Below are 18,308 nucleotides of genomic sequence, written 5' to 3' on the forward strand. Positions count from 1 at the left end.
GGACTGCGTAAAAGCACATCCAAAGTCCTGCCTACAGAAAGGTTCATCGTGATCTTAGGGATCATTTACTGAGCATAGCTATTGCTGTCATTTCTCCTTAAAATAAATAAATAAACAAATATAAAGCAGAGGTATTATTTTCTCTTCTTGTCTAACAGGAGCAAACAAGCCCACTGCTACTCCACTGTTTGTCTCTCTTTATTGCCCCTATGTGGTTAATCTCTTCAACCTGGATATAAAGGGTACATACTCAACTTTTCTCCTCCATCCAAAGACATTTCAAATCATACCCTATGACTTCTCACAAGAGCATCTTCAGTACAAGACAGTTATGAATCAGTTACATTCTCCACAGGTTGAGAAACTCTATTGCAAAAGAATTTTAAACAGAACAAGATGCATTGGAAGAGCAAAATGAAGAAAATGAGAGTAATTCTTCAACCTGCTCTACAAGACTATCACAGGAATGGGACATTATCAGCTTCCAGTTTCAGTCCCATTTTCCTTATTAAATAAAGAGGCACAATTATAGAAACATCACTCCTTTGAAGAAACAAAGTGCAAAATCCATGTCATTCATCTACATCACCCTGGCTATCATTGAGATAATATTTGAAATCAGGCAATAGAAATATGCATTATCAGACAACTTACAGAATATAACACAGTTCCTATAATGGGAGATGACCATGGCCACACATTTTTGAAGAACCTGCACCCATCTCTTCAACCTTCACTTTGTAATAGAAACCGAGCTGCCATGCAACATAAAATTAGGCTGAAAACCAGTGGTTAAGAATAAAGAACTTTCAAAACACTGAAATTCAAGCATATGTATTACTCAAGTAAGTGGTTTCATCTTTTCTTTTATTCCCCCTTATTTAATGATATTTTCACAAATATAATAAGAATCTAGAGATATATTTTATTGTATTTCTAAGTCATATTAGCTTAAAAAATAAATCTAAGAACAAAAAAGCTTCAATTTTTTTTTTTCAGACCCAATAAAATCTTGATTTAACCAATTAAAACTGGAAACAGACATTCTGACCTCAGCGTAATTAAAACTCTCTGCAAGTTATATAGTGAAAGACTGCTGGCTCTAGGTAGTGATTGTTAAACATACTCTGTTTTTTCCATAAAAATGTAACTTAATTTTCTGTATATGGTTTCAATTTGTTCAACAGTCTGTATAAATTACCAGTATTGCATTTCGTTTTTCCTGAGGAAAATATAGTTGAATTTCATGTCAAGAAAAGTTGAGTATTTTTATTCTTTTCAGTTCTTTACCCCACCCTGTTCAGCAGAGCTGCAGTTTTTCCTTTTGTATTTCCAAGTCAATGCCATCCAAATACAGGCTTCTCTTTGTTGCCTTTTTTATGTCTCCTAGGAGCAGTAATAATCCTCGTTAGCCCTTGCACAACCCCTAATCAAAAGGAGCGGATTATTTAGGCTTACACTTCTTTGCTGTCACTCTCTTCCTCACAAAACATCAGGATATCTCAGAGATCAGGAGAGGAGCAGGTCCTCACACTGCACAGGCACTGCTCTAACTCCTCACATCCAAATCTCCTCATTCGCAGGACGCCAAGAGTTCTGACCCTTGAAATTCTTGAGGAAACCCATTGATAGGAATGAGATTCCTGAGGTGCTGAAAGGTAAATATGTGCTTAAGTGCTTTGCTGGATAATGGCTGAAATATTTAGCACTGTATGGGGCTAAGATCCGGGTAATTCCCTATATTTTTTACACCTAACTCCTTCACGTAACAACACAGAGATCAGGAATTCTAGGTGGAATAAGAAAACATGATTGGCATTTTACAGAAGTTAATAATTCAAATAAAATGAGTGAATAAATGTAAGATGCTGTCTTATGCTTGACAGTTAGGGATGGCTGTAAATCAGAAACTTCTCATAATTTCAGACATGCAGAGCTAGGACTACAGTTCAAATTGCATTAGAAATTAATGTTAACTCCAAAGTTTTGGTGAGAAACATTCATGAAGTGAGAGGTTTAGTTTGGAAGTATTTCCACATTACGCTCTTTCATTACATAAATAAACACCTTTGATTTAAACTTTTTCCCTCAGCCAACCCTCCAACTGTTCATTTTTACAGAACTGGACTGACATGTCAGCTGTGGACACAGAGGACACATTAAGACAGAGGTGCTGAAGGTACAGATGCCATTGGACTGCTAATGGTAGGTTAGCAAACAGTGCTTGGGTCTGTGTCAGAGGATTGTCTCTGGCATGACAACAGCAACTTTGAATTCAATTAACTCTCATCTCAACTATCTGAGTGGCACATCATTTCTTTGACTCAGTTTGCTGTTTTCTAAGTGAGGTATAGCAGTGCTGATACCTCTCCACCTCAGAATTTCAGGGCAAAATCATTATGAAAAGGGGGCAGGCAGGAAAACGAACACAGTTTCCCATAAACTGACTTAATAACCTGAGAAATATGGCAAGAAAGACTTGGCTCATGAGGGACCAGAATTGAAACCTGCTCCTTCCAGCACAAAGGACCAGCTTTTCGCTTCCTTATGTTTTATAATGTCATGTTTATGTGAAGAAATTAGAAATTGGTTTATTCCTGCTGGTAGCATTTTTCACTCACTTTTCACAGATGTAAATGATGGCTCACAATTGAATGGAAAATGAGGTTGGCCATGTGCTTTTGCTCTGAAATATAGAAGGTGTTTGAAAATTTCCACATTTCGTGGAGGCCAATTCAGTAACTAAATGCCTATGTTCTCAGTCCCTTTCATGCAGGTAGGTAGGTACATGCATATTTGCCCATGTATATTTATGGGGAGAGAAAAGATGGATTATTTCTAATCAAGAGCATCAACATCTGTCAAGTAGGTAAATACACACTGACCTTAGCAGAAGAATCAGGATAAAATTTTCTAGAAATCATTTGCCTAGTGTTTTATTTCACTTTTTTTAAGTGGAAAATGATTTTACACATACATCTTTTCTTTTATAATACCAAAGCTGTTACTGGTTGTTGTTTGACTGTTCTGTTACCAGCTCCTTTGATTTCATAGAATGACAGAATAGAATCATAAAATCAGTAAGGCTGGAAAAGACCATTAATATCTAGTCCACTGACCCATCAGAAGGAACGTCAAGCTCATTGCTACTTTCTACAATACAGTCTGTGATCACTTTATGGCTGAATTGATCCTTTAATTCAGCAGGAATTTAAAGCCAGGTAGCATCATTATCACCACTTTAGTTTTAAAATCTCCATGCATTACATGTCTGAAACACATGTATCCAAACTTCCCCTCCGTCAGCTATCCATTCTGCTGTATATTTCACAAATAGTCCTCGTCAGGGGATCTAGGACAGGGGAAAGGGCTGGGACAGTCACATCTGTGGTTATTGCAATGTAGCAAAATGAAATGTAAGGGAACAAAGAGCCATTTGAGTCATGCTGAAAATTATGAGTTGACCACCTGAGCCTATCTGACTCTTTGAAAAATCTCCCCTCCTGCCGATTTGGTTTTCAGTAAAAAAAACAATTAAAAAATACATATTTGCAATACTGTGATTACAATAAGTAAATAAATAAATAACCTGTCAGGCCTACTAGTGAAATAATTCTTATCGGAATGGATTTACTTCTACCAACCCAGCCCTCAGGTGCCTTGACAAAATGTTGGTTCTGCACTAACCAAACTGCTCCTGGACAGTAGCTGGGAAAGCAGAGAGCGTTATTACAGCACAGGGAAACATTACAAACTAATGGAGATTCTTTACCCATAAATTAAATATAATGAACTAATTTTATTCCTAATATAAACTCTTGAATACTAGGATTAGCTTGATCATGTGTTTATGTCTTGAGGAATCTAGTTAATAAGAACAAAAAGAGGATAATGCCACGCTTGATGTCAATTATGTACTGGTTATGCAGAATGCTTTCTAGAGATTTTCTGCTGCAGTTTACTTTTGAGAAATTATTACTCCAACAGCTCTGCCAGGGCTGAGCACAGCTTAGATTATGTGCTATGGACACATAAACTAGACCTGCCTAAGGACTACTCAGGTTTATGTACCTGGAGTACTCCTCTTGCTTGTACTGAGGTTATTGACTTCAGCCACAGCACAAGAAATGCTCATGATTTGGGGTGAACTTTGTCTCTAGTGGCAAACTGGCCTTGCTGCTGTTCCTAATGGTCCTGCCCTTTTACCACATCAAGTCCTTTTTCTGCTGGTTGCTGGAGCCCTCAGCTGTGTGTTGATCACTGCATTTTTTTTTTACAGAAATTGCAGAGAGGAGATGTCAGACATTTTCCACCCAGTTTATAACTTGTCAACATACAGATCATGTACAGAACTTTGTAAACACAGAAAGCAACTGTTGTTCAATTCTGATTGCTAATGACTTTCCCATCTGTTGGCTGGGAGTCAAGGGCAGTTTGAACAGCACTTCGCACAATTGCAGAGAGCACAAGCACCACCCATAAGCTGTCTTTGGTAACTTATCAAGCAGCTTATCCAGATACACAGCTGTTTCAGAAAACCACATTCACCAAATGATTGATTGTATTGCTTGTGGCTTTCTCTGCACACAGAAGTCTACTGGTGGAAATCTTAGGGAAATTTAAAGGAATTTAAACTCTAGGGCTGTACACAGTCCTTTTTCATGTCTCCCAGTTACTGCTGTTTATTTGTGAAAATCCCATAGCAAATTCTTGTAACTGACAGCTGATGAAAACAGCAGATTATCAAATATTGAGCAAAAGATTGCACAAGTTGAGCAAAATGTCACAGAGTTCAAGCCTTCAAAACACTCCTCTCCTCTCCCTAGAAAAGCGTGTGCTCAGCCATAAAAGCCATGTCAAGGACCACTGATGACTTCCTACACTCGGTAAAATTTATTGCAGGAAGGACAGAACTTACAGAGTTCAAGGACACTGCAGAAAACCAGAAGTGTGTGCTGGTGAGGAGCATGCTGAAGACCCATAACCGTGATCTAGATGAAGTTTTCTTTGCTTCTGCATCCACAAATAAAGCGCTTTGTGAACTGTTTGCTGTACAAAGCAGATACACATTTTCTCCTCCATTTTTTTCTTCCCAAAACACCATGCTTCTTACAAGACATTCCAATTCTCTAGCTCTGCATGAAATACCCATCTCACATACAACAAACAACAGGACCGGAAACATTTGTTTTATTTTTAAGAGAGCCTGTCCTATTTTTTTCTAATTAACTTTTGCAATAAAGGAAACAGGAAGCATGTGAGCAAGTGGGTCAGAAAGGTAAAAGTTATGCATGTTTGGTTCTAGTCCATGTTGTGAAACCATTCCCATCCCCTCCAAACAGCCAAAAATCAACTCTCAACAAATTGCACAACACCACTTGTTTTGAACCGGAAAAGACTCTTTTAGATGAGCAGAGAAAGGTACCGGAAGATGCAAAATTAACTGAGACAAAGAGAAAACAGAGTGACATATGCCTGAGCAACCACAACCATAGTTCTCAGCCAACATTCATGAAGCACATGCTCTAGTGGTAGAGGCAAAGGAATGCAAAGACAACTTCCAATTCACACAGCATTTTGGAGCGTACACTAAGAATATTAGAGAATGTTCTAAGAAAGAGAGGTCTTCTCAATCAGTCTTACAAAGCACTGGTTATATTCAGAAGAGAGATATGCAAAACTAATTCTAACTAATTCTAACTAATTCTAACTAATGGAGGAGAACAATGAATCGTGGGTGGAAGGGAGACAAATAGACACACAAAAAAAAAAAAAAACAAAAAAAACAACACCAACCAACCAACTGGGGAATCACAGCACTAGAAAAATCAGAGGAAGTATATAAATATTCCAAAAGAAGGGCAAGCTTGGAATAAAATTAGGTTGTTTGCATATTTTATTCCAAAAGTTCTAGCTGTATCCACCCATATAATAATGTGCTTTCCAGGTAGAAAGTATCTACGCAACTGTGCCTCCTTTCTGGAGCCAGCTCCCTTTCCTCCATTTCCTTTCTTGTCACAGGCACCACTAAAATCAGAAAAGTGGATTTGTAACATACAGCCTGAATGTCAATTATTCTCCCTTTTTGTGTCCGGGAATACTAGGACAAATAAAAAAGAATATTAGTTTTTGTTTTGTGTATTTTATTTTCAATTTAAGCTAAATTATCTTTGTTTGTTTGCTTGTTAATAAGATCTTGGGATCTTTTCAGGGTCTACTGTCAAACAGGGTAAGGCAATATTTGCAGAGCATTAAATACATGATCTCCCAGAATGACAGCACAAATGTGTTTCCTGGTCCCATCACACTGACTTGTATCCAGATGCTCCAACAGTAGCTTGACATCTCATCACATCCCACAACGGGAGCATCAAAGACGATGACCAAAGCCTTCCAACATCCATACCACCTACCTATTTTTGTGTTCCTTCATACATTTCATGCATGTTTATGTATTGCTACAGCTACATCAGAGCCTGCTTTGAAAGAGCCTATATTGTGCACCCAGAAAATAAAATTCAGATAAGTGGCGATTGAAGATATTGTTACTCTTACCTGCTCATTCCTTGCCACATCTCCACAGTTCTTCAGCAGCTCCAGGGATGGTGACTCCACCATGTCCCTGGGCAGCCTAATCCAATACATTACAACTCTTTTGGAGAATAAATTTTTCCTAATATCCAACCTGAAGAAGATAAGAAAAGAGATTTAAAACTATACAGTCAGTGTAAGAATGGCAGTAGTCTTTTGCAATCTCACATGTAGTACAAGTTCACGGCAAGATGCTAAGGCTCACATAACCCATTAATCATTGTATGATTTTATTTTTCTGGGCCTTTGAAGAGTTTCATTTCACAGCTCTCTCCGTAGCCGTGTTTGGCTGTTATTGCTGGGTTTTTTTTCAGTAAGAGCATGCCATCATGAGCTCTTCGCACATTTTATTGAAGAATATTTTTGCACATCATCTCATGGAAAAACTCTGTTTAATATTTTTAAACCATCCTTGGGAAGAATCTCTTTTGCCCCGAGGACACAATGCTGGAGTCAGGAAAACGGGCTCCAGAGTTCGAGCTACATCTAAGGACCCACACACTGCATTTTTCTATGGAGTCCACGTTACAGAAACCACAGAGCAACCATTCACTGATATGTTATTAATTATATGTATTTTTTTATTGTATTTTGTGGTTTTCTTGTAGCTTTTACTTCTGTGACATAACTTTTTCTTTTTTACATTAGAAGTCTGGAGCAGAAGAGAAGCAAACCACATCTGCCAGAACTGTTGGGAAATTTTTTTCACTTTAAGGCATGAGTTTGTAATCACTTTTCTATACAATCCCAGTGATGAAGTGAATTACTCTGCCTCCCTCCCAGATTGTATGTTATGTCTCTTTGGACTGTGCATCTGCATACCTCCCAGCACAACCAGTACTGTTTGCACTGCACATCAAATTATGTGTTGAAACCGATTATGTAATGCCTGAAGCAGAGGTTTTCAGATTGTTGTGTTAAATTTAACATATAGAATAACCTGGAACAAAAATCCTACTTGTGACCTTCTGTAAATATATTTTTCCTATTCAGAGAGAGAAAATTGAGCATAGGAAGTGCTTCACACCATCTCTCAGCAAGCTGCTCCTGCACTTATTTGCCTTTTACCTGCTGTCTTGCTGACAAAGGAGTTTGTGAGACACATTTAATTCACATGTAATGAAAGACTGAATAGCTGTGGTTGCAAGGAAATTTTTAAAAGTCTGTAAATACCAAGTGTGGTTCCCATCACGCATAAAAGAAAATAAGCTGAACTCTATCTGGAAAATATCTCTCTCGCTGTGCTTGAAAAAAGAACATCATGTCACAGTGATTCACTGCTACATGCTGATTTTGAGTGAATGCATTGAGAGTACACATGTAAAACCATAATATCTATTTACCATAGCATTGACAAAGCGAGGGGCAGACTGTGCTATACAATGCCCCAGGAACAACTGAGGGTGTTGCTGTTCACATAGTGACTGCATGCCTTCCACTGCACTTAGTGTGGGGCCCAGTGTGTCCCCCAGCTATTTCATCACTCTGCCATTACTAAGTTCTCCCAGCCAGCAAACTCGTTTTTTTCCTACTCCTTGTGATACAATATGAACTTTTCTTGTTTGGTTTATGTTCCAAAAGACAAATGATAGGGAAAACATTTCTGAAACTCTTTCATTTGTCAATGACAAATGCAGAGATTTATATGAAACACTCACAAAATGGAAATACTGACTGATCCTCCAGTTCAGACGAAAAGTGCTACCTAGGTGCAACGTGCCATTATTGTTATGAATCAACAGTGCACGTCACAGGCATAACAAAGTAATTTTTATTGCTGGTAACATTTGAATTAATCATATTTTCCAGCGAGGACTCTTCAGTTAACAATTAAATTCTATGGGTGAGATTTCAAGAACTGCCTAAGTAAATTTGGTGCCAGCTGGCATGGAAAATGTCTGAGAAATGGATGCCCAATTCCTAAAATGTCCTTTGAAGAAAGATTCATCTTGCATTAATTGTAAGTGGGGAGGAAACAATTCAATATAGTATCACAAGAGCATGAGAAATAAAATGGCACGTTGAGCAACTTTAAAGGAGTTCTGTGTCACTGAAGGACAAACTACTGCAGAATCTTGCTATTTACTGGCATTATACTTTACTTCACCAGGAGACAGCAAAAATTAAAAAGACGTCTTGCAGTGTCTCACATCCTTCCTCTTAGTTTTCCAGAGCCCTCAGTGACAAACTACATTTAACCACAGCCCTATCTTCAGCATTATTTAACATCTGTAGATTGTAAATGGAAGAGAATCATAGAATCGTTTGAGTAGAAAGCAACTCTTAAGGCCACCTAGTGCAACTCCCCTGCGTTAAACAGGGACACTTGCAGCTCCATCAGGTGCTCAGAGGCCCCATCCAGCCTGACCTAGAATATCTCCAGGGATGGGTCATCCACCTCCACCCCAGGCAGCCTGTGCCAGTGCCTTACCACTCTGACTGTAAGAAACTTTTCCATGTATCCAATTTAAATCTCCCTAAATCAGATAAATACCACAGGGGCGGGACCAGAACAACAGCAGTTCACACTTGTGCCCTGTGCTTCAGATCACAGTATCTCTGCATTTTGCAGTAAATATCTGGAGGGAAAGCAGCTATAACTGTTGACTGTAGAGGTCAAAATGATAAGAGTTTATATAAGACTTTTCAAGAAAAACAAATATTTTCCACAGAATTATGTAATATTTAACCACCCAACCTCATGTTGCTAAGTACCTCTTCAGTCCTAGAGATCGTTTGTACTCCTCATGCTTCAGAAAGTTCACTTAATGACAGCAGAAAAAACATTGATTTGCATCCAAAATGGGACTGAGTATTTCACAAGAGTCCATAAATTTACCCATGCTTAGTGAGGAATATTTTTTATACATGTATAAGATTTTCTACCACAGATTAGAAAATTACAGAAACATAGAGACCTGTTTTTGTTGGTTCACTTTGTTTTTGTTTTTGTTTTATAAATAGTCATGAAGACAGTTTGCAACAGAAGACACCAGAGGTGACACTTGAGGGTTTCATCCTCCACACAGCACCCTGCATTGCATCAAACAGACTGAGTATTGTTTTGGCAAAGTCCTCCCTAAGTTTTGCACTACTTAGGGCTCCTTTCCTCCCCATTAATGGCTGCCCAATTACATCTGTTTTTCTGTGGAAACACTAGTAAGTGGGGCACAACTTCCTAGGGAGAACTAGAAACTGTTCAAGGCTGTGCACAGCTGGACACTTACCCCAACACAAATCCAAGCTGCAACACATCCGCTAAGTAAGCAACCACATTTTCTCAAGTAGATGAAGTCCAGAGTTGCTCCATTTGGTTTTGAATACTTAGTGAGTTAGATACTTCAGTGAAAGATGATGTCCAAGTAAGCGTGTACTGGAGCAAATAAGGCTTCTGTTCTTTCTTTCAATCCACTGAACTACAAGACATCAATGCCCTGGAGCATGTCTGGAGAAAAGCCATGAAACTGGGAGGGGTCTGGAGCACAAATCCTACAGAGAGCAGCTGAGGGGGCGGGAATTGTTCAGTCTTCGAGAATTGGAGCCGTGAGAGAACCTTACTGCTTTCTGCAACTCCCTGAAAGGACTTTGTGGTGAGGTGGGACTTGGTCTCTGCTCACATGTAACAGCAATAGGATGAGAGCAATGGCCTCAACAGTGCCAGGGCAGGTTCAGCTTGGACTCCAAAAGAGTGATCAGGTGCTGTGACAGACTGCTCAGGGACAGCCTGACTGGACAGACTGCCCTGGAGGTGTTCAATAAACATTCAGATTGTGTAATAGGGAACATGGTTGTGAGGGGAAATGGTGATAGATGGACAGTCAGATTAGATGATCTGGGAGGTCTTTTCCAACCTTGGTGATTCTCTGATTGAATATATAGTGAAAATAATCCCTGAAGTAGCATTTAAGAGAGAGGTAGCATTTTACTAGTTTTCACAAAGAAGTCTGTAAGAAGGTCATAAAATCGTAGAATCATTAAGGTTGTAAAGATATCTAAGATCATCATCCAACCGTCAACCCATCCCTACCATGCCCACTAATCATGTCTGTCAATGTCACATTCCCATGTTTCTTGAACAGCTCCAGGAATAGTGATTCCACTTCCCTGTGTTCATCCTAAGTTCTTGTTCTGCATAGATATATTACCAAACCTTACATTTATTATTAAAAAAACCCACTTTTTTATGATTCCACTGTTACATCTTACTGAGGTTTTTACTGAGCCTTAGTTAAATTTGTGGTTGGATAGTAGTCTAACAAGGATTGTGGTCAGTTGTGTCAAGAAACATTTGGCTGCAAGGCAAAGTGTTTCATAGGAACTGCTGTAACTTGGATAGTGCAGACTCTCACAATCATTCCTTACCTGAGCACACAGTTTCACAGCACAATCTACCAAATACTAGAGCTTTGCACTAGACGAGCTGAAAACCTAATGATGACCAACAGGTTTATCCAAGTCTTGCTTTTTTTGCTGTGCTCCGTTTTGTGAAAACATGTTTTCTCTCATCCTTAAGTTGTTCTTCTGAAGTTCCAGTTTTCCCCTTAGTGGAAGCCTGTGGTGGAAGTGGTCTGGTGCCACAGCTGATGCGCAGCACCTTCCTGAGATTGACAAACTGAAATTACAGAAAAAAGAGAAAGAGAAAATCGGTTCCTATACAGCATCACTCCTAGCATTTTAATTAATATAGAAACATCTTTCTACTGCTGAAATTCAAGGAACAGATAAACATAAATGGTTTTGCAACAGGGCTCCACTTTTTCTAAAGGACAACCCTTCAGTGATGTTAAAGACAAGTGCAAGTCAAGAAGTTATCTGCCTTTCCAAGTTCAGTCTTCGGTTTTGACCTATGTTATGAGAAGATGGTTGAGGTGCAGTATGATGACGAAAGGGTGGCAGCAGTGCAAAACTGGAGAGCTGGCTTTGCTATAATAAAAGCATGATTTCCATTTTTCATCTGTGCTGCAGTGATGTAATGACACTGGGGTGGAAAATGCTAAGCTTGACCTTGCTCAGAGCATATGAAATCCCAGTGCTCATAGGCTGCTGCAGCTTGTGAAAAGGGGAATGATCAGCTTACAAGGAGACTGTAACCATGCCGGAAATCCCAAATGACCTTGTCTAGATAAGAACAAGCTTTCAGCAGGAAAATAAAATCTTGAGCATTTGTGAATTATCTTGCACATAGACAGTTTGGTACCCCAGAGGGACCCCCATACTTGCAGTATAATAGAGGTCTCAGGAAAGATCTCTGGTGTAAGAAAACTGGTCTGCAAAATAGCAGTGGAAAAAATAAAGCTAAGATTTTTTTCATCAGGAATACTGGGAGTCTCAAGAAACCTCAAACCACTGCCTGTGCTTTATTTCAGCAGTATCTAACACATTGACTGCAGGGAAAAATTTATAAGTGCTTTCCAAAATTTTAACTGCCTATATAGATTTACACAGAATATACTTACTGTAGTAAGTAGAGATTGGCTGTTACTGAAGTTTGAAAGACCAGATCAAAGATATGAGATCCAACATTTGCAACAGTATGACTGGGACATTACAAAAAAAAAAAAAAAAAAGTTTGTTTTGCAAACAGTTCTTATTTCTAGTGCCAAAAATATGATTGTAAAAGGATTAGATTAGTAACCAGGAGTCCAAACAAGCTTATTCAGCTTATTTTACTGCTTGTGTTGATGACAATTTCTTTTGTCTTCATCCAGTAGTGGGAAGCGCTTTATCATCTTCTGGTTTGGAAAAAGACCCAGGCAGCTAATGTAAAAAAAATATATTCTCCAGTAGCTGCAGCATGATTAATTTTCCACCCCACGAGATCACTGTGAGCTTGAAAGCACCCTAGAGCTTTATTTGCTACTTTATAGTCATCAAGGATCATAAAGCATCTTCTTCCTTCCGCACCGCTAGCACTTCAGAGAGCCAATATGGTTGAATGGAATGAGCAAAGGGTTGAAAACCAGGAAATTTTGATCATAAACTTAAAGCAGCTTGTGAGGTGCCTTTGGCCTTTGTTAAATAATGCTGGACTCAGTTATCTGAAGTAATACAGTCCCGTGCTCCAGCTAAAGAAATTATGAACTCCAGCCCATATAAGACCCAGATCCTGATACCTACAGTATATAGTACATACATCATATAGTACAAGATGGGGATAATACTACCAATGTTTTTTCATTGGGCACTTTGGGGTATATTGGTGAAGAGCAATAAGTAAGAGCAAACCATTCTAATTAAGGCTTGTAAATCATTTTCAGAAGATAGATTACTCATTATAGCTGTTTCACATCATTCTCCACAGATAAGCACATTCAGGAAATCCTGTGCATTACAATTCCCTGTTGCTATACCAAAAGTTAGCCCGGGGCCTTTTCCCTTCTCCACATCATTAGGACAGTCTAGTTCCAGCAGTTGCAAATGAAAACATGGGGCTTGATGGTATGATGGTACTTAGAGTTATCCAAGCTGCCCAAAACAATAGCAGCTCTGATCATTTTAAAATTTATAAGCTTACCCAAAAGCAGGTCAGCCCTTCCATCAATCTGCAGTTCCTCATCTCCTATGGGGCAATGGCAAATACAAACATGTCAAGAGGAATGAAGGAATGCCCTGTCCCCTGGAACAGAGAGGGACAGACTAAGGCAGGGTTTCCAGGACCATGCACATTACCTTTATTACTGTCATCATGGAAATAAGCCAGAGAAAATAGTAGTTCAGTGTCTGTGGTGATAAATTTAACATGCAGTACCACTTCCTTCATGTATCCAGAACGCATTACCATGATGGTACTACTCTTAAGCAGCCTCCATGGACAATCCTCAGAATTACAGCTCCTATCATTTTCCACTCTAGAAAGTGCAATGAAGAACTTCAGGGACTACACATAGAGCTCCTGTTTGACAGATCCTGCAAATTTCATATGTTTTTAAAAGGCTGCAAGGGTTGGTGCAGGATAACAGATTTTTGCCTTCAACCATTGCAGACAGCCACTCAGAAGCCAGCAGAACTACTCACAGAACAAAAATTAGGCAAGAATTTTCATTATCATTTCTGATATTGCCCTATGTCAGTTTTGCCCCATGTCGTGACAGAAAGTAGTATGCAAAAATATTCAAGAAATGACGTTCAACATTACTTTTAAGAAAATGTATTGCTCCTTAGCATCTTTTAGTTCCATAAACTAATTATACTTCAGACATTCTGCCAGGTGACAAATAAAAAATAGTACAGATAATTATCATCTTATTTTTCAGGGCAGTTTTGCTTAAAAAAAAAAAAAAAAAAAAAAAAAAAAAGTATGTCATCTGAAGCCAAGTTTCATCTGCATCTTTTTAAAATGCCATTACACAGAATTTTTCTCCATTTATTTTTACTAGATAATTTTTCCCATCTTATCCTTCGTGCTCCTTGCTTCTCTCCACAAGTCTTCAATATGCCAGCAAAGATCCGTTTGGCTGCGTGACTTTCAGAAAAAAATGCAAAATAAAAAACAGCAGAGTATGTACTACAGAACACAATTTTAGCAAGGAAGATTTCTGCCAAAGTATTTTCACATAAAAAAATACTTAATTAGGTTAAAGATAACATTAGTCTTCATTACACTTACTGGATGCATCTTCCTAACAGCCTATAGCTACATAGTTCCCTGCTATACGAAACCATTCCTTCAATTTACTTTTTGCTCAATTTGTTCATTTTCTGCAGAGATGAGTATAACACACAGTAACATTTTCTTCATGTCTCCTGTGGTTCTCTTAGGATGTCAATGCAAGTCACAACCCATGAGTGTTTATGTTCAGTGTCACCCAGACACTGCCAGCTGAAGACAGCATTGCAGCACTTAACTAGATTAATTTTCTTGCAATGGGCTTTGCTACTCGTCTCTTTTCCAGCTGGACTGGATAATCAGGTTGTCTCACCCCAGCCAACAGAGAGTTTAATCCTCAAGCCCTCGATCTTTTATAAATCCATCTACAGAGAACCACTGCTAGAAATTCTTTGTCGTTTATGTCATATCTTGTAAAATCTGTTGAGCCTACTTGAGCATGTGTCTGTTTTGACTTTTCCTGAAGAACAATCTCTCTCTGGAGGGAAAGTCTGAACCATAGCATTTATCTTTCCATGCACTCAGATAAGCAGTTGGGAAAGACTCTTTCTGATGGGGATATTTTCCAGTGAGTCATACCTGCTCTCTTTGGATTGACAAATTTTGATGGCATAGTATTAATATTATCTTGCAATACCTATCATCAAGTGGACTCCAACAGAGTTGAACAAAAAGACAGGCTATCATTTCGAAGTCCACTCTCAGGTAATGCTCCTATTAAAGAAAGACAGGACCTTTCATGAGTAAGAAACAGGGACTAAAAAGAGTGGGCAGGATATCAGATGTGTGTGAGAGCATAGGAACAAGTAGTGAGACCATACAGCTTCCCCATGAAAAAAACCCTCAGTACCCAATTGTTGTATATGTACAACAAGAAATAGCACAAATGCATACTTTTTGATAGTCCTGAGCAATCAAAAATCAATAATTCATTCCACTTCATAATCAGTCTATTTTTTTCACAACAAGTAAAAGAGTTGGCAAAAAAAAGAAAAAAGCAAAACATCCTTTTCCTTATTTTTGTCACTGCAGCACAATCCAGATAAATAGAACAGCTGAGCTAAAAGCTATAAAAGCAGCATTTCCTTCAGAATGAAAATTGAAGAGGAAAAAACAAGAAATTATCTTAATTGCCAGTCTCCATTCATGCTGGATCTTTACCCCCTCCATACTAATGTCTTCCTGTTTAAAATAATTCCCTTTTTTTTCCCACCAAACTTTTCCCTTCTGAGAACTTTTAGCATCTAGTTGTCTTATGCACCTCTTTTCCAGATTCAGTTCTGGAATTTCAATTGGAAAATACAATGTTGGGTTATTAAAAAAAATAATCTCTATTAAATATTACAGCCCTTTTTTCTCAGTAGGAGAAACAGAGCTTCATCAAAGAGAATCAATAAATGAATTATTCAAACCCATTTTGAAGGCTGCATTAATTCTGACTTCAGAGAGGCATGAAGCAAACCCCAGATCAGCCATGTAGATAAGCAGGCAGTGGTTATGTTCTTTCTTTGAAGTTGATCAGAGGGTTACAATGGTTCAAAAAAAAGCTCTGGACTTCAGAGATTCCCATGTGGAAGTGTGACATGGAAATCCTTTATTTGCACAGCTAGCAGCCAATATATGTCTATCTCACGTAAAATCATGATCTCCTTTACATCTACACCTGGACTATTCCCAGTCTTTTAATGTGTTTACCCTTACAGTATTCTCCATTTCTCCATAGATTTTCCACATTTTGCAAACTGAGGCAGAGAGATTAAACGTTGGAGACGAGGATCAAAAACAAAATGATGTTCTTCTTTTTCTTTTTTTTTCTTTTTTTTTTTTTAATAGCGAAGGTGTTTAATCACAGGCACACCATGAAGATGCCTGCAAGATTTTCCAGGACTAAGAACTTATAAATCAGCATTGGATGGCTTTCAAAAAGAGATGCTGAAGTTCAAGTGAAAATTAATCCAGGGAAGACCTGTGACCTGAGCTACACAGAATCAGACAGTCTTTTCAGCTTTACAATCTATTAATTACATCTTTCTGCTCCCTTCTTTGTGACTACTCTTTCAATCCCACTTCAAATTGATTCATAGAGTCAGCATCAGAAGTGACTAATATTCAAGTTCCCATAAATTTTTCTGCTCAGACAACCAGGCAGGAGGCAGGTCTGTTAAAAATACCACATAACCTCTGCAAAGCTCATTTAGCTGTACCCTATTTCTCGTGCACAGGACACACATTCTACAGATGTCTGCACAACCTCCAGAGGAAAAGCCCAAATCCTAGAGAGACAAAATAAGTCCTCGTGAGCAATGCAGCATCACCCATGGAGCATATTCACAGTGACAGTGAGAGACAAATGTGGCTGAAGCCCATTTTCATGCTCAAAATCTTCCATTTATGAATCTCAGAAGTACATACCATTTTAACTCACTTGAGCACACTTGTTCATTTAGTCATAGAGCCTACACAGACAAATCCACCAGTAGATATATAAAGCTTAACTCTTCCCACAAATAGCACAATTATTTTCAAGATGTGCTGTAAGCAACCTGACCGTAATATACATAGGAAACACTTCAGCCAGTGTACTTGAATGTGACAATCCATTATTCAGTTAAAATTCTCACAAGCAATCAGTAATCACAAATCTATTCACTCCAGGATTTTGCAAGAGACTGGGACATGGTTGTCCTTAGCCAAAAGGTTTTATTTCCAAACAAATTTGAAATGGCTCAAGACCATTAATCTTGCTTATTTTTCCAAGATGCAGTATTTTTATTTGCCAGTACCATCATGGAAAAAACAAATTTGAGAAACGTTTTCCATTTGTGTATACTCAGGTATGCCATTTTTCCCAGACTGACTCTATACCTCATTACAGAAGTAACAGAATGACAGCACAGAAACACCTATACCTTCTCTAAACTTTCTCAGACTCTATTTGAAGTCAGCATAAACATTTTTTTTCCTGCACCATGACTATAATCGTGGCATCATAGAATGATTATGGTTGGAAAAGACCTCCAAGATCATCTGGTCCAACCATCCACCAATAACATCACCCCTATTGCCCACTGAACCATGCCCCTACATACTACATCTCCACGTTTCTTGAACACCTCCAGGGACAGTGACACCACCACCTCCCAGGGCAGCCTGTGCCAATGCATTACCAGTCTTTTTGAGAAGTTGTTCCTAATATCCAACCCGAACACCCTTCAGCTCAACTTGAGACCATTACCTCTCATCCTATTATGCTTACCTGGGAAAAGAGGCCAACCCCCACCTCACCACAACCTCCTTTCAGGCAGTTGTAGATAGATAGCTGTAAGTTCTCCCCTGAGCCTCCTCTTCTCCAGACTAAAAGTCCCAGTTCCTTCAGCCGCTTCCTATAAGATTTGCTCTCCAGACCCTTCACAGCTTCATTACTCTTCTCTGGATGCACAAACATGAGAACACATTAGTCATCATTCAGCATACACCAAGATAAGGCTAAAAAGATAATTTTACATGTATTACTCCTTCATCGGAACAGGTAAGTGATTTAAATGAATTGAGGTTTTGACAAATAAGTAATTAAAAAGACAAGAGGGATTGTGAGTATTATCCTTATTTACAGGGGAAATTTTTTACAAGTGATGAATTAATAATGCACTTTCTCTTACGACCTTGAAAATTCACCTCATTACCATAAGGGAGACTTTACTAGCAGCTCAGACATACAACAGGTCATTAGGACAAAAAGTAAATTAGAATCTTTTCCCTGCACAAAAAATATCAGACATGATTTTACATAATATTCTTGCAGTGCTTAGTATCAGAGGTCAAGTCCCTTTAGAAGAGCAAGATTAATCTCATTTAGTCGTGTACCTCTACAGATGTTTAAGCACTGCAAAAATGCCTTGGCTATCTGAAGGATAGAAAAGAATGGTTCTTTGGAAGGGACTCACAAGAGTCCATAGAGCTCAACTGCTCGACCTCTTCAGGGATAGCCAAAAGTTAAAGCACATAATTGAGGGCATTGTCCAAATTGACCTCTTTGTCCTCTTGACCGCCGACAGACGAGGGGCATCAGACACCTCTTCAAGAAGCCTGTTCCAGTGTCTGAACTCCTTAG

The 18,308-nt window shown here is 38.7% G+C and overlaps 1 protein-coding gene across 2 annotated transcripts in view; it reads right to left on the bottom strand.

Annotated features, from left to right (window-relative positions):
* The window catches only part of LOC128079836 (spondin-2-like), a 57,449-nt gene extending 42,576 nt beyond the window's left edge, over nucleotides 1–14,873 (bottom strand). Inside the window, exons 1-4 of one of the 2 annotated variants that reach the window (XM_052681411.1) lie at nucleotides 14,777–14,873; nucleotides 13,106–13,207; nucleotides 10,954–11,203; nucleotides 6,556–6,685 (exon numbers count right to left, since the gene is read on the bottom strand). In XM_052681411.1, the coding sequence (XP_052537371.1) occupies nucleotides 6,556–6,575 (20 nt within the window). In that variant the 5' untranslated portion in view covers nucleotides 6,576–6,685; nucleotides 10,954–11,203; nucleotides 13,106–13,207; nucleotides 14,777–14,873. Of the gene's footprint in view, nucleotides 1–250; nucleotides 359–6,555; nucleotides 6,686–10,953; nucleotides 11,204–13,105; nucleotides 13,208–14,776 lie in introns of those variants that run through there. The other variant, XM_052681410.1, reaches the window with a different exon arrangement.
* Between the last annotated feature and the right edge of the window lie 3,435 nt (nucleotides 14,874–18,308).

This window comes from Tympanuchus pallidicinctus, unplaced genomic scaffold (genome assembly GCF_026119805.1).
Source record: "Tympanuchus pallidicinctus isolate F22 unplaced genomic scaffold, pur_lepc_1.0 scaffold2, whole genome shotgun sequence".
NCBI classification, from domain to species: Eukaryota; Metazoa; Chordata; class Aves; order Galliformes; family Phasianidae; genus Tympanuchus; species Tympanuchus pallidicinctus.